The sequence below is a fragment of the Mobula hypostoma genome, chromosome X2 (genome assembly GCF_963921235.1).
Source record: "Mobula hypostoma chromosome X2, sMobHyp1.1, whole genome shotgun sequence".
Taxonomy (NCBI): Eukaryota; Metazoa; Chordata; class Chondrichthyes; order Myliobatiformes; family Myliobatidae; genus Mobula; species Mobula hypostoma.
The window spans coordinates 13,976,726-13,993,143 of NC_086129.1; the positions used below are offsets into that span (position 1 = coordinate 13,976,726).

The 16,418-nt window shown below is 42.0% G+C and overlaps 1 protein-coding gene across 1 annotated transcript in view; it reads right to left on the reverse strand.

Annotated features, from left to right (window-relative positions):
* snx19b (sorting nexin 19b) overlaps window positions 1–16,418 on the reverse strand; it is a 193,371-nt gene that overhangs the window by 42,745 nt on the left and 134,208 nt on the right. The window contains exon 9 of the mRNA XM_063038470.1: window positions 5,656–5,840. Coding sequence (XP_062894540.1) covers window positions 5,656–5,840 — 185 coding nt within the window. The remainder of the gene's footprint in view (window positions 1–5,655; window positions 5,841–16,418) is intronic.

Consider the following 16,418-nt stretch of genomic DNA (forward strand, 5'->3'; position numbering starts at 1 on the left):
TAAACTATGCTCTCTTTAGGCTTTCCTACCATGGGAAAAATTACACTGTCTATGCTCCTTGTAAATTTACAAACTTTGCAAATTATCCCCAGTGCAGGTGAGTGGTTCGAGAATCAGGGCTAGCGTGATGGGAACTTGAGAAAGAATGCTTACAGGGATATAAATGGATGAAGATTAGCGTAGTTTCTTACATGTACATCAAAGCACACAGTGAAATGTATCAATGACCAACACAGTCTGGGGATGCACTGGGGGCAGCCCACATGTTGCCATGCTGCCACTGCCAGCATGTCATGCCCACAACTTACTAACCCCAACTGTACATCTTTGGAATGAGAGAGGAAACCGGAGCACCTGAAGGAAACCCAAGCAGACACGGGGAAAGCGTAAGAAGTCCTTACAGATAGTGGCGGGAATTGAATCCAGGTCACTAGTGCTGCAAAATGTTACACTGCCCACCAGGTCAAAGGGAACTGACATGATAGCTCTGAAAGCTGGCAGAGACTCAATGGAATAAAATACTTCTAAAGTTGTAAGAAAATCTGGAAAATATTAAAAACGATGATGAAAATCACCATCTTGCCCTTTGAGTATGGTTTCATTTAGATTAAGGAAAAATGTTTCAACATTCAGATTTGGAAAATTTCAATTGGATAGACATGCTACAAAGTACAACTTGAGCAAATGAGTGTTCCACTGGCCCTGCGTCCAGCATGGCTCTGGGGTCACAGTGGCTGAGTAAAAAGGTTAATCAAATCCTTCTTGGTCATTAACCAAAAGATACTTCAAGACCCTTGGGTCATTACTCCTTTCAACCTAAGATACAAAACTACATCTTGCTTCTGTCCTATCTGGCTGCTCACCTCCCAACTGCCTGTCATTTGATTCCCCATTACCCTTCACAGTCCACTTGGATGCATGGAGCCCACCTGGAATCAGGAGTCAAAAGGTGAGAGACCCAGACAGGTGTTGTACATAAGTCTGCTTTTCCACACCCCCTATCCAGATCCAGGTTCAGCTGGGAACTGTACCGAGGGCACAGATCTATCACTGCCAAACACTGGCCCACTGGCCCACCATAATATCTTGTTTACAGAGCTGGAACGGGCACACTGGCTGTAAGATTCATCCTCCCAGATTTTCTACTTGTTATAGAATGGCACATGTATGTACCTAAACTTCGAGGTAAAACTATTATTAGGAATCAAAATGATTATTGAACTTGGACAGATAGGAAGCATCTGCCCATAGGAGGAAGGCGAAACATGGTAAACATTTCAAATTGTAGAACTGAGAAGGAAAGACTCTCATTGGCTCTGATATCTACTGCCCAGATTTAGAAAATAGAACAAATTTCAAAGTAAATTTTACTGCTTAGTAGGTTTTTTTTGTTATCACAGATTTTTTTTTCAATCTTTAAGATAATGTCTTTTTTGAGACATTGTAAGTGTTGTTACTTCAATGTACTCATGTTATTTCTTTTGTATAATATAACAATAAAAAGATTTGAAAAGAAAGTAAATTTTACTATCGAAGTTCATATATGTCACCATATACAACCGTGAGATTCATTTTCTTGTGGACATATCAAATCTATAGCATAATAACTATAACAGGATCAATGAAAGACTGCCCTACTAGGGCCTTAAACCAGTGTGCATAAGACAACAAACTGTGTAAGTGCAAAAAGAAGAAACAATAATAATAAATAAATAAATAAATAAATAAATAACATCGAGAACATAAGATGAAGACTCTTTGGAAGTGAGTCCGTTGGCTGTAGGAACATCTCAATGGATGGGCAAGTGAGTGTAGTTATCCCCTTTTGTTCAAGAGCCTGATGGTTAAGAGATAATAACTGTTCCTGAACCTGGCAGTGGGAGTCTTGAGGCTCTTGTGCCTTCTTCCTGATGGCAGTAGCGAGAAGAGAGCATGTTCTGGGTGGTGGGGTTCCTGATGATGGATGCTGCTTTCCTGCGACAGCGTTTCATGTAGATGTGCCCAGTGGTGGGGAGGGCTTTACCTGTGATGGACTGGGCCGTATCCACTACCTTTTGTATGATTTTCTGTTCAAGGCATCTGAAATAATAACACCTAGAAATTTAAAGTTGTTAACCCTTTACACTTCTAATTCACTGATAAGAACTGTCTTGTGGACCTTTAGTTTCCTTTTCCTGAAGTCTACAATCAGTTCCTTGGTCATGCTGACATTGAATGAGAGGTTGTTGTTATGACACCACTCAGCCAGATTTTCAATCTCCCACTTTATTCTGTTTAATCACCACCGTTGATTCAGCCTACGACAGTAATATCATCAGCAAACCTGAATATGGCATTTGAGATCTGCTTAGCCTCACAGTTATAAGTGTAAAGCGAGAGCATTACAGCATAGTACAGACCCTTGGAGCCACAATGTTGTGTCGACCTTTCAACCTACTCCAAAATCTATCAAACTGTTCCCTTCCACATAACCCTCCAATTTTCTGTCATCCATGTGACTATCTAAGAGTCTCTTAAATGTCTCTCATGTCCCTGCCTCTACCACCACCCCTGGCAGTGTATTGCAAGCACCCACCAATCTCTGTGTAAAAAATCTACCTCTGACAGTCCCCTCTGTACTTTCCTCCAAATACTTTAAAAGCATACTTTATACTTTATTGTCGCCAAACAATTGGTACAATCGTCATAGCGATATTTGATTCTGCACTTCCCACTCCCTGGATTACAAATATTAAATATTAAAAATAGTAAAAATTAGTAAATATTAAAAATTTAAATTATAAATCATAAATAGAAAATAGAAAAATGGAAAGTAAGGTAATGCAAAAAAACGAGAGGCAGGTCCGGATATTTGGAGGATACGGCCCAGATCCGGGTCAGGATCTGTTCAGCAGTCTTATCACAGTTGGAAAGAAGCTGTTCCCAAATCTGGCCGTACGAGTCTTCAAGCTCCTGAGCCTTCTCCCGGAGGGAAGAGGGACGAAAAGTGTGTTGGCTGGGTGGGTCGTGTCCTTGATTATCCTGGCAGCACTGCTCCGACAGTGTGCGGTGTAAAGTGAGTCCAAGGACGGAAGATTGGTTTGTGTGATGTGCTGTGCTGTGTTCACGATCTTCTGCAGCTTCTTTCTGTCTTGGACAGGACAACTTCCATACCAGGTTGTGTTGCACCCTAGAAGAATGCTTTCTACGGTGCAGCTATACAAATTAGTGAGGATTTTAGGGGACAGGCCAAATTTCTTCAGTTTTCTCAGGAAGTAAAGGCGCTGGTGGGCCTTCTTGGCAGTGAACTCTGCTTGGTTGGACCAAGTCAGGTCATTTGTGATATTGACCCTGAGGAACTTAAAGCTTTTGACCTGTTCCACTTGCGCACCACCGATGTAAATTGGGTCGTGCGGTCCACTACTCCTTCTGAAGTCAACAACCAATTCCTTCCTCTTGCTGACCTTGAGGGATAAGTTATTGTCTTCGCACTATGCCACCAGGTTCTTAATTTCCTCTCTGTACTCAAACTCATCATTACCCGAGATACAGCCTACAATTGTGGTGTCATCAGCAAACTTATATACTGAGTTTGATGGAAACTTGGCTACACAATCATGGGTGTACAGTGAGTACAGCAGGGGGCTGAGTACACAGCCTTGTGGGGTACCGGTGCTCAGAGTGATTGTAGAGGAGAGCTTGTCCCCTATTTTTACAGCCTGGGTCCTGTCTGTGAGGAAGTTGTAGATCCAGCTGCAGATCTGAGTGCTGAGGCCTAGGTTCTGGAGCTTAGGAATCAGTTTATTTGGAATGATGGTGTTAAAGACAGAGCTGTAGTCAATGAAAAGGAGCCTTACGTATGCGTCTTTATTCTCCAGGTGTTCTAAGGAGGAATGTAGGGCCAGAGAGATGGCATCTGCCGTTGACCTGTTGCTCCAGTAGGCTAATTGCAAAGCATCGAGGTTGACCGGTAGGCTGTGGTTGATGTGTACCATAACCAATCTCTCGAAGCACTTCATAGCAATTGATGTCAGAGCCACAGGTCGACAGTCATTCAGGCATGCCACCTTGCTCTTCTTCGGCACCGGGATTATCGTTGCCTTCTTAAAACACGAGGGGATCTTAGACTGAAGCAAGGAGAAGTTGAAGACGTCAGCAAACACTCCAGCTAGCTCGCTTGCACAGGCCCGGAGACCCGTCCTGGGACGCCATCTGGGCCCGTCGCCTTCCTTGGATTTATCTTCAGGAAGGCCCTTCTAACGTCCTCCTCAGTGACGATGAATCTCGATGCCACCAGGTCCGGTTCATCCGGAGGGAGCGGGACGCTCCTCTTCTGTTCGAATCTTGCGTAAAATACGTTAAGTTTGTCAGGAAGAGAAGCGCCACAGTTATTGATATTCCCAGCCTTTTCTTTGTGCCCAGTGATCTCATTTAGACTCTGCCATAGTCTACTGGCATCCCTTTGGTTAGCCTGGGTTTCCAACTTGGCTCGATATTGCCTCTTGGCCCCTTAATGGCTTTCCGGAGTTCACGCCTGGATTCTATGTAGCGACTGGTATCTCCAGACCTAAAAGCTGCAGCTCTAGCCTTTAAAAGGGACTTGGCCTCATAATTCATCCAAGGTTTCCGGTTAGGGAATACCCGGATTGTCTTGCGAGACACATTTCCAAATAAAGTCCGTGACAGCTGAGGCATATTCATCGAGGTTAGCTGCCGAGTCCTTGAATACTAACCAGTCCACCGATTCAAAGCAGTCACGGAGGACCTCATCCGTTTCCTCCGTCCAACGCGACACTACTTTTGACACCGTGACCTCCCGCTTCAGTTTCTGCTTGTAAGCCGCGAGGAGGCGTATGGCCTGATGGTCCAATGTCTTTTCGTATTAGCTATTTCTACCCTATTTCTACTCTGTCAATGTCTCTTATACACCTCCATCAAGTCACCTCTCATCCTCCTTTGTTCCAAAGGGAAAAGCCCGAGCTCGCTCGATCTTTCCTCGTCAGACATGCTCTCCAATCCGGGCCGCAGCCTGGTAAATCTTTGCATCCTCAATAAGCCTTCAACGCTTTTGATGAAGATTCTCCAACCTTTAAAACAGACTCTTTCACTGATGCTTTCTGTTTGCTAAATATTTCCAGTATTTATATTTTTATTTCAGATTTCCAGAACATGCAGTTTTACGTTCATTAACTTTTGTGTACTCTGCTGAAAGGTTTTAAGTTTTCGCTTCAGAATTTACCGCCATGTTAGGGGTTCCACAGGGTGTTAGCACTGGTCATGGCTTTTCATTGCACCCTGGTATATATGGCAATGAACTAATCTGAATCTGAAGATTAGCTAAAACTAGTTCCTCCTGAGTGGTCCCTGGAACCGGTCGCTATGAAAATGATATGTGGTATTGATTTAGAAAATAGTACATTTTCATCCTGTTATTTAGTTAGGGAGATTGAAGTTACAACATATTATGGTTCTTCAGCAGATGCATTTTTATCTTTTCAATAATCAAACATTGCTGACTCTTGCAGTAATCTTTCCTTTCACCTTAACAAGCATATTCAATTTTGCCTGAGGACATGTTATTGCCTCTTCTCAGCCACATATTCAGCATGAGAAACTGATTCTTAATGTGAGGCAGCAATCTACTCTTTCAGTAATTAAAAATAAAATTATACTAACCTGGTAGCATCTTCATCAGGCATTGTAAGGCCAGTTCCTGGGTCTGGATTTTCTGCTCTTGAGTTCTAGCAGGCTTTGGCCATTTTGGTAAAGTTCCTCCAGGCCAGATTGCCTCCTGTAAAAGCTTGAGGTATACAACCCAGTACTGAGTGCTTGTCAGGTTAATAATCTGAACTTCAAGCCACCTGTAATGAGAAAATATACAATCATATACCACAGGCATCACAAATAAGATCTGTACAATTATGCCAATTACAAATACAAGTAAAGAAACCGATTTTGGTAGATATCACTACCCATAAGTTAAACAATCCAACACCGCAGAATGAAGCAAATTCTATCAAAGTTCAAAGTAAATTTATCATCAAAGTATATATACCTCACCCTATGCTACCTTGAAATTCATTTCCTTGCAGGCATTTACAAATAAACAAATACAATAGAATGTATTGGAAACTATAAATAACAAAGACTGAGAAAAAAACAATGTGGAAAAGACAGATTGTACAAATAACAAAAAAGTAAATACCGATAACACGAGTTGTAGAATCCTTGAAAGTGAGTCTACAGGTTGTGGAATCAGTTCATTGTTGAGGTAAGTGAAGTTATCCATGATGGTTCAAGAGCCTGATGGTTGTAGGGTAATAACTGTTCCTGAACTTGGTGGTGTGGGACCTCCTTCCCAATGGCAGTAGCGAGAAGAGAGCATGGCCTGGATGGTGGGGCTCCTGGATGACGGATGCTGCTTTCCTGTGGCAGCACTCCTTGTAGATGTGCTAAAATGGTAGGGAGGGCTTTGCCTGTGATGTTTTTGTAACCTTTTCCATTCCTGGGCATTGGTGTTTCTATACCAGGCCGTGATGTGACGCAACCAGTCACGATAATCTCCAGTGTACGTTTATAGAAATCTGTCAAAGTTTGAAGAGTTAAATGTTTCCCTTCCCTATCTAGATTAGCAATGTAATATATTGAGCTTCACAGAGAATATAGATTTGGCATTTACAGTTGACAGCCTCCAATGTAAGAGCAGCCGTATAAGAGAATAGAAGAGCAAGGATGTAATGCTGAGGCTTTATAAGGCATTGGTCAGACCACATGTGGAATATTGTGAGCAGTTTTGGGCCCCTTATCTGAGAAAAGATGTACTGGCATTGGAGAGGGTCTAGTGGAGGTTCACGAGACTGATTCCAGGAATGAAAGGGTTAATGTATGAGAAGCGTTTGATGGCTCTGGGTCTGTACTTTGCTGGAGTTTAGAACAATGAGAAGGGATCTCATTGAAACCTATTGGATATTGAAAGGCCTAGATAGAGTGGATGTGGAGAGGAATGTTTCCTAAAGTGGGGGAGTCTAGGACCAGAGGGCACAGCCTCAGAATAGAGGGATGTCCACTTAGAACAGAGGTAAGGAGTTTATTTTTATCACATGGTTGGTAATGCTTCTCAAAACCAACTTCAAAAAATTAAGTTTATTCAATGCAAAAATATATCTTGAAGTTCAACAATATCAGAATTGAAACTAAAACTAATTATGAGGAAGCTTTGAAGGTGGCCTACGGGTTCCCACAAAAATTATCCAAATAAACTGATTAAAAATTCAACATAAACATAAGAAATTTGGCAGATCATAAACACAAAAAATTCTGCAGACGCTGGAAATTCAAGCACACATAGAAAATACTGGAGGAACTCAGCAGGTCAGACAGCATCTATGGAAATGAATTAACAGTCGATGTTTTCAGCTGAGACCCTTCATCAGGCCTGGAAAGGAAGGGGGAAGATGCCAGAATAAAAACTCAACATCCTCCAAACGATTTAGGTTGGTTTAGGAGAAGTAACATCCTCTTAATGGCTTGGTGTAGAAATATTAATATGTGGCGACCCACTTTCTGGCACCCACGAACCGGCTCACGAAACAGCGCGCGCAGGCAGAGGGCCGGCAGCAAAAAGGGCGCCAGGCCATCTTTACCAGCAGGGGGAAAATCCCGCGAGCAGAAAGGGTCTGGGAATATGCATTCCCCACAGTAGTCCCGCCCAGGGAGGGCGGGAACGGGAAGGCTTTAAAGCGGGCCGCGAAGTTTGAATAAATCTCTTTCATCGCAACTCTAACTCACCGACTCCGTGTGGTTATTCTAGCACTGTGTGTAGCACATCGCTACAAATATTCATTAAACTCGGGCTCCAAGTTTAAATTCTGACAGTGAAATTAACTTATTGCTCACTAATTTTGATTGAAGACTTCCTCTTTAAACTAATAGTCACATAACGCCAAGTAGACTAACTGTACTCACCACTAATGGTTGGCAATAGAATGAAAACGTTTCATCATGTACTACTTATTTCAGCTGCAGGATGTCATACTGATGTTAGCAATCCATGTAATCCTGGATTCCCAGTGATACTTGCATCACCAATGAAGTTAACTGATGTGCAAGCCACTTTAATATAAATATACCAACAACATAGAATATTATAGCACAGAACAGGCCCTTAGGCCCACGATCTTGTGCCGACCTTTTAACCTACTTTAAGGTCAACCTAACCCTTCCCTCTCACATAGTCCTCCATTTTTATTTCATCATGTGCCTATCTAAGACTCTCTTAAATGTCCCTATTGCATCTGCCTCTACCACCACTCTTGGCAGAATGTTCCACACACCTACCACCTACAATGTATAAACCTACCTCTGTCATACACCCTATATGTTCTTCCATTAACCTTAAAATTGTGCCTGCTTGAAATAGCCATTTCCACCCTGTGAAAAAGCCTCCGCCTGTCCATTCTATCTATGTTTCTTATCATCTTGTACGACCCTGTCAAGTCACTCCTCAACCTCATTTGCTCCAAAGAGAATAGCCCTAGTATGCTCAACGTAACCTCATCAGACATGCTCTCCAATCCAGATAGCATTGTGGTAAATTTCCCCTGCACCCTCTCTTAAGCTTCCACATCCTTCCTATACTGAAGCGATCAGAACTGAACACCTCAAGTGTGGGTCTAACCAGGGTTTTATAGAGTTCCAACATATTTCGGCTACACATATTAACCACATTATCTACTAAAACAGCAAACACTGTTCATAGTATCAACTGACTAGCTTTTCAAAAGGAGGACTTGAGATGGTTTTATAGATTTAAGATTTTAAAAATATCACTGAAAGTTACACAAAATTGTTGAAAGAATCAGTGAAATAAAAGTCTAAAGGGGAGAAATCAATACTGATTCAGTACAGGAATACTGTACCCCATTTCTCAAATTTGTTCCATTATGTTGAGGGAACTGAATTTCAGAAACAGAGCCAATATTGCTGGCACAACAAAAATGCACATTTAGCGCATGTAATTAGGGAAGAACAATCACTCTTCTGAAGTTACAGACTTCAGTCTGCAAATAGGCAACTTAACAAAAGAAACTCTGATCCATTTTTTTAATTACTAATAGAGATAAGTGACCAGTGATTAAAGCCAGCAGAATCTTCGGCCTTTACCTCAATAACAATAAAGATCGACTTATAAAAGCGAATGTGAAGGACATTCAGAACTTCCACACTGCTGTTGTCGTCAAGCCCAATGCACTCCAATACTAGACCATTCAAGTGTTCAGAACCAGATCATAATTGGTACTTCCATTCTACAAATAGGAATCTCTATTCTTATAATGACTTTATTAAAACATTTTAAAGTCCATGTTCCCCATCTAAACGTTTGGAGTGTCGTGAAAGTTGTATTCAGGTTTGGAATTTAAAGAGGTCACATTCCTTCCCTTTTCTTTCCTCTCTGCTATATTGCTTCTGCGGACCCGTTATCTATTACTTACAGAGGACAAATAATGTTCTCTGTAGGAAAGTTTATACGTTCTTCCCATGTACGCATGGGCTTCCTCTGGGTGCTCCAGCTTTTCCCCCACAGTTCAAAGACATACTGGTTAGTAGGTTACTTAGTCATTGTAAATTGTCCCATGATTAGGCTAGTGTTAAATAGGTGGGTTGCTGGGTGATGTAGGTCGATGGGCCGGAAGGACCTGTTCCGCACTGTACCTCTAAATAAGTAAATAAATAAATTTCTTTAAGTGCATGTGGCAAAGACAGAATTACATCACTGAAAGCTGTATACTGATAACTGTCACTAATGCCTTATTGCACACCTGAAATCATGTTAATATATAACTGACCTCGGTTACTTTACTGGATCTTCCCCTGGGTAGTGTGATGTTGTAAAAAATAAAAATCTTACATCGGTATCACATCTGCAAGAAATATCACACAGTACTTGGCTTTTTTGGAAAGTACAAGCAGCCTTTTAGGCATGGGAAAGAGGCAATGACATTTGAGAAAGTGCTGGAGGCAGTGGGAGGACTCAGTCAAGCTAACTGAAAGGATTACAAGGGGATGCAAACTGGAAAGGATAAAGAGCAATTGCCCACAAAATGTAGGAACTCAGCAGGCCAGGCAGCATCTATGTAAAAGTGTAAATAGTCAATGTTTCGAGCCAAGACCCTTCATCAGGACCTTGTGAAATGTCATTATCTCTTTCCCATGCCTGAAAGGCCGTTTATGGTTTCCAAAAGAAAGCTAAGTACTTTGTAGTGTTTCTTACAGATGTGATATCTATGTAAGTTTTTCATTTTTTGCATGTCTCGGCCTAAAATGTCAACTGTGTACTCTTTTCCGTAGATGCTGCCTTGCTAGTCTGTTGCATTCCTCCAGCATTTTGTATGTGTGGCTTTGGATTTCCAGCACCTGCAGATTTTCTCATGTTTATAAAGAGTAATTGGACTGGGATATACTCAGGGAAGAGAGATGGGTTTTGGTCCTGAAGGTCCTGAAGTGAAGATCAGCAATCAACAGTCAAGATGAAGGTGGCTAGGTCAATCAACACATTGATAAAGGTGGTCAGCAGATCCATAGGTAGGTAGGTCGGATGCTGGCAGGTCAGCCGTTAGGGGACTAGCAGCACTGCGGTCTCTGCTTTTGAAAATCAGTATAATATTAGCCAGCACATGCTGCTGCTTCTCTTTCTCTGGAAATGACTGAATAATAATAAAAACTGGGAAATAAATATCTGTTGAATACCACTGTGCTTGACAATGACATATTGCATCTTGTAAAAACTCCAGAGCCAGCATCTTAAAATTCAAGCATACATGTAAAATAAGAAAACTACAATGTTATAAAGTATTTAAATCTTTGATCTGATAAAGCTGCAATGGTAGAAATCCACTATTTTAATTTCAACGGAAAACGTACAAAAGCCACTTAAAAACAGATAGGAGTGCTGCTAATTTTTACTTGCTAGAAAGGTGCATAGACCCTAAATCAATTGTTGTTCAATTCTCTAAGCAACCTGCAGACTACATCCTGAAGTCCAGACATTCAACATGACTGGTTATTGAATTAAATATTGCATCACTGAAACACCACATTATACACAATTAGGAAACAGACAGCAAGTATCAGCTTTTATATGCTGGTTACAACATTCCTTTTGGGGGATTACTAAGTTTCAACATTACACTTCAAACAACATTTTTTTGTGAAATTCTTTATTTGAGAAGTTACACAATGTCGTCCTATCAAGCCCCAAAGTGCTTGTCAGTTACACTCTCAAAACATAAACTAGTTGTCCTAAACCTTTGCCACCTTCATTTAACAGATGAAGAGCACAAAAATAATATTTATTAACTGGCAGAATCATCAGAAGAATAGAAGCACGAAAGTGATGGTAATATAAGCTAAACTGAAATTATTTGTTTTGCTCGACTAAATGCCAAGATACTACTTCCAGCTGTTCAAAAGCCTACTTCAGAAAATGTTTATTATATCATGAGCACCATTGTTATCTTGAAATGTCATTCAACAAAATCTAATACACAGTAAAACAAAGCTTCAGCTTTTTTTGAGCCTGTACATACAGTACTATGCAAAAGTCTTAGGCACATATATATAGCTAGAGTGCCCAAGACCTTTACACAGTTTTGTATTTGGCAACGTGGAGTGGAGAGCAAGTTCGTAAATATGGTGGGAGCAAAGGATTTTGAGAATGGCGAGGGTGGCGCACCGTGGGACAGGTGGCAAAGAAGGAGTGCCAGGGGCAGGGGAGGGATGCGGGTGCAGACACACCCAGCTCTGAGACACCATGCAAGGTCATTTGATTCCAAGCAATTGGTTTACTAATCATTACAGAATGTCTCTCTGGTGCTTCCTGCTCCCTCCCCTCTCCCTTTCCCTTTCTCCCAACCATGATTCCCCTCTCCCTGCCCCCTTCCCACTCTCAGTCCACAATAGAGACCCATATCAGAATCAGCTTCATCATCACTAACATATGCCATGAAATTTGTTTTTTGCAGCAGTAGTATAGTGCAATACATAAAATTACTACAATACCCTGCAAAAGTCTTAGGCACCCTAACTATATAGGTATATGTGCACAGTACTGTAAGCAAAAATACACTGTTCCCCAGTCAGTGTAAAACTATGCTTTTACATGAGATCTTTTAGATTTTAACCTGTGCAGCTGGGTTCTACAATTAAAATACATTTTTCTTTAAAAAGAAAATCACTATGTGCACTTTCCAGTCAGGTACCAGCATCATTTCCAATGGGTGAACTTACTGATTGTCTTGCATCTCATTTTTCTTAAGACAATAGGAGACCATTTTGCATGTGAAACCATGCTAGCTCTCAGTGTAATTCCCCACCCCCCCCACACATCCCCAAATTTTGTTTCTTGTACCTTCTCTTTCACATGTTCATCAATTACTCTTCACATTCTCCTATCCCAACCCTATTCGAGGAGCAGTTTGCATTCCATTCTATGGACCAATATGTGATACGTGGCAGACATGCCTGTCCTAGCACGCAGAGTCAACTCCAGCAGACAAGGCGGATGAGATCAACAGTGAGATCTAACGGACAGGAAAACAGTTCTACATAGGTTCGTGAAGAGCGAAGGGCACGACAAGGCTGTGACTGTGTGGGTTTCCATCGGTTGCCTCCCATAGTCCAAAGATGTATTGGTTGATATGTTAATTGGCCATTGTAAAATGCCCCTTGATTAGGCTAGGGTTAAATTGGGGGTTGCTGGGCGGCACAGCTCAAAGGGCCTATCCTGCACTGTATCTCAATCTTCTGGTCACGATGGCGCCAGCAAATAATGATTCCTCGTGCATCATCTTTCAGATAGCAAATCTCTCCAACTGCTTCACTTTTTCTACACCTTCTAGTTCTTCTTTTCATCTTGTTTGTGTTACAGAAACTGTTGGGGCCTGTGACGTACAGTTTGGATCTCGATTGAAGGATCCAGCGCTGTGTCCAGAGAGCTGCCTCATGAAGATTGGAGAGGAGAACCCGAAAAGGACCACAAACAGGAGCTGACTCATGGAAAAGACCACAGATGAGATGCAGAGTCATGAACAACTCTATCTTGAAGTGGCAAGGAAGACTGAAGCACCGAGGTGAATGTGGAGAGGTCAGTGATGGCTCCCAATGGCGAAGGTCAACAGCCGGAATGGCACGTTGGGCCCTGGATTGGCGGTCTTTGGACCCAGGTTGGCAGTAACTCTTTGTGGAAGGACTGAGTTTGTGTAGCTGCTCTCCTCGTATGCAGACAAAAAGATGCTTCCAATATTCTGAGATTTATATGATTATTGGACTGTATTTTATATTGGTTTCCTTCAGTTTTTTTTTGATGTTTTCTTTCCTGTGGATGATTGGTGGGTTGGTGATCTGTTAGTTTTTTTGTATGTGGGGGGAGTTGGGGGTTTGGTGCCACTGTTGCTGTTTGTTTTCTGCGAGCGAGGGGATCAGTGACTGTGATTGTCGTTTTATTTTGCTGTGGGAGAGGGGGATTTTTGGGGTCTGCGAGTTTTGTTTCGTTTTTTTTTTCATGCCCGGGGGAAGGAGTTGATGTCTTTTCTTTCTCAACACCCATGGTCTTTTCGTATTTCATGTCTATCCGGAAATAGACAAATATCAGAGTTGCATCGTACGTGCATACTTTGACAATAAAATGAACCTTTGAACCTTTAGACAGACAGATAAAGAAATAAATAAAAGTCATAGCCATCCACTGCAACCGAGGAAGACCCCAGTTATGCCGACTACTTGTACAACTGGACCCAGACTCCTCAGATCGAGAGTGGAACTGCCGCAGTGCAAAGACCTTTCCACTTTATAAACTTCTCACGACTGTCATTGTTGGATACGAAGGACAACCAATATGTGACATGCGGGAGGTGGCTGGGGAGGCACAAGCAGAGCACCAGGAGGAAGAACCCCATGCGGTAGCAAAGAGAACATGAAAACTGCACACAGACAGTATCAGATATCAGGAATGAACCTAAGTCACTGAAGCTGTGAGGAAGCATCAGCTGTGCCAATCAGCAGGCTACACAACACTACCAGTTGTACCACACTGCCAACTCGCAGCCCCGTGACTTGCAGAGAATTCAGTTCTGACAGTTTAAATAAGGAGATTAATGCTGAACGCAACACCAAGTTAAAAGCCTGAGCTATTTGACTGAACTGTCGAATCTATATTGAACAGAAGAGATTCATGCAGATGCTGAACAGCAACATGCACAAAATACCTGAGGAACTCAGCAGGTCAGGCAGCATAAGACCATAAGACAGAATAGCAGAATCAGGACCCATTTGGTCCTTTCAGTCTACTCTGCCATTTCGTCATGATTGATCCATTTCTCTCTCAACCGCACTCACCTGCCTTCTCCCCATAACTTTTCATGCCCTGACTAATCAAGAAGCTATCAACCTGTGCTCTAAATACACCCAAGGACGTGGCCTCCACAGACACCTGTAGCAATAAATTCCCACAGATTCACCACCCTCTAACAAAAGAAATTCCTCCTCATCTCCCTTCTAAATAGATGTCCCTCTATTCTGAGGTTGTGGCTTCTGGTCCTAGGCTCCTCCACTGTAGGAAACATCCTCTCCACATCCACTCTATTTAGGCCTTTCAACATTTGATAGGTTACAAAGAAATGCCCCCTCATTCTTCTAAATTCCAGTGAGTCAAGGCCCAGAGCCATCAAACGCTCCTCATGTGATAACCCTTCTAGTCCCGGAATCATAGTTTGAACATTCTCCAATGACAGCATATCCTTTCTTAGGTAAGGGGCACAAAACTGTTCACAATACTCCAAATGAGGCCTCACCAGTGTCTTATAAAGCCTCAGCATTACATTCTTGTTTTTATATTCTAGTCCTCTCAAAATGAATGCTAACCTTGTGTTTGCTTTCCTCACCACTGACTCAGCCTGCAAGTTAACCTTCAGGGAATCCTGCATGAGGACTCCCAAGTTCCTTTGCAACTCAGATTTTTCAATTTTATCCCCTTTTAGAAAATAGTCTACACTTTTATTCCTTTTACCAAAGTGCTTGACCATACATTTCCTGACACTATTCCATCTGCCATTTCTTTGCCCATTCTCCTAATCTGTCCAAGTCCTCCTGTAGCCTCCCTGCTTTCTTCAAACTATCTGCCTCAAAGCCACCAATTTGGTCATCTAAATCATTGACATATAACATAAGTTTGTTGTACGGCATATAACCATAATTAATATTAAAACTAGTTTATTTTTCTAAATCTTTGATGCACTAAATATTGACTTAATTACTTGATCTTCTGAAAATAATATACTTGTTTTATGATCACTTTCAAAACTCATTAATATCATATTCTCAGAACAGTCTCACCAAATACTACTTGCACAATATTTTGCTCAAGTCCATACTTTAAGTGCTAAAATATCTCAAGTCCATCATTAAGTACATCTACAAGGAGTGCTACCGCAGGAAAACAGCATCTACCATCAACGACTCCCACCATCAGTCCATGCTCTCTTCCCAGTACTACCATTGGGAAGGAGGTACAGGAGTCTTAGGTCCCACACCACCAGGTTCAGGAACAATTATTACCCTACAATTGTCAGTCTCCTGAATCAGTGTGAATAACTTCACTCTCCAGAACTGATTCCACAACCTATAGACTGACTTTCAAGGACTCTACAATTTGGTACAGGTGTCCCCCGCTTTTCGAACGTTCGCTTTACGAAACCTCACTGTTACAAAAGACCTACATTAGTACCCTGTTTTCGCTAACAGAATTGTGTTTTCACTGTTACGAAAAAAATCAGCGCGTGATAAAAGGCAGTGCGCCCCGAGCAGCCGCTCTCCCCCAGATTCGGAACTGCATTGCTTTAACACATGCCTGTGAGCAGCCATTTGCAAAATAAGTTCTGAGGTATTGGAAAAGCCTGAAAGAGCTCATAAGGGTGTTACATTTAGCGTAAAACTAGACATAATTAAGCGTTTTGATCGTAGTGAACGAAGTAAGGACAACACAATCGGCACTGATCTGGGCTGACAATTACGTGTCAGGCAGCATCTAATTAATTAGCATGTTTATTTCGGCTTTTTTCTTAAAGGTGCTGGATGCATCCCGGCTACCGCTGGACCCCTGCATGCTTCGCGGCAATGTATCGCTCGGCGGCCTGGAGGGTGGGGGCCACTGCACTACCCAAACTCCGACAAGTCTAACACACCATCATCAGTGTGCTCCGCACTTTCCCGATTCACATAAGTGATACTACACTGTACATACATTATTTCTACTTTATATCGGCTGTGTATTTTTACGTGTTATTTGGTATGATTTGGCAGCTTCATAGCTTAAAGGTTACTGGAGAGCACTTGTGCCGTGTTTTTGTCGATAGCGCTTGTGTGAGATTTTCGCTGTGGAGAACAGT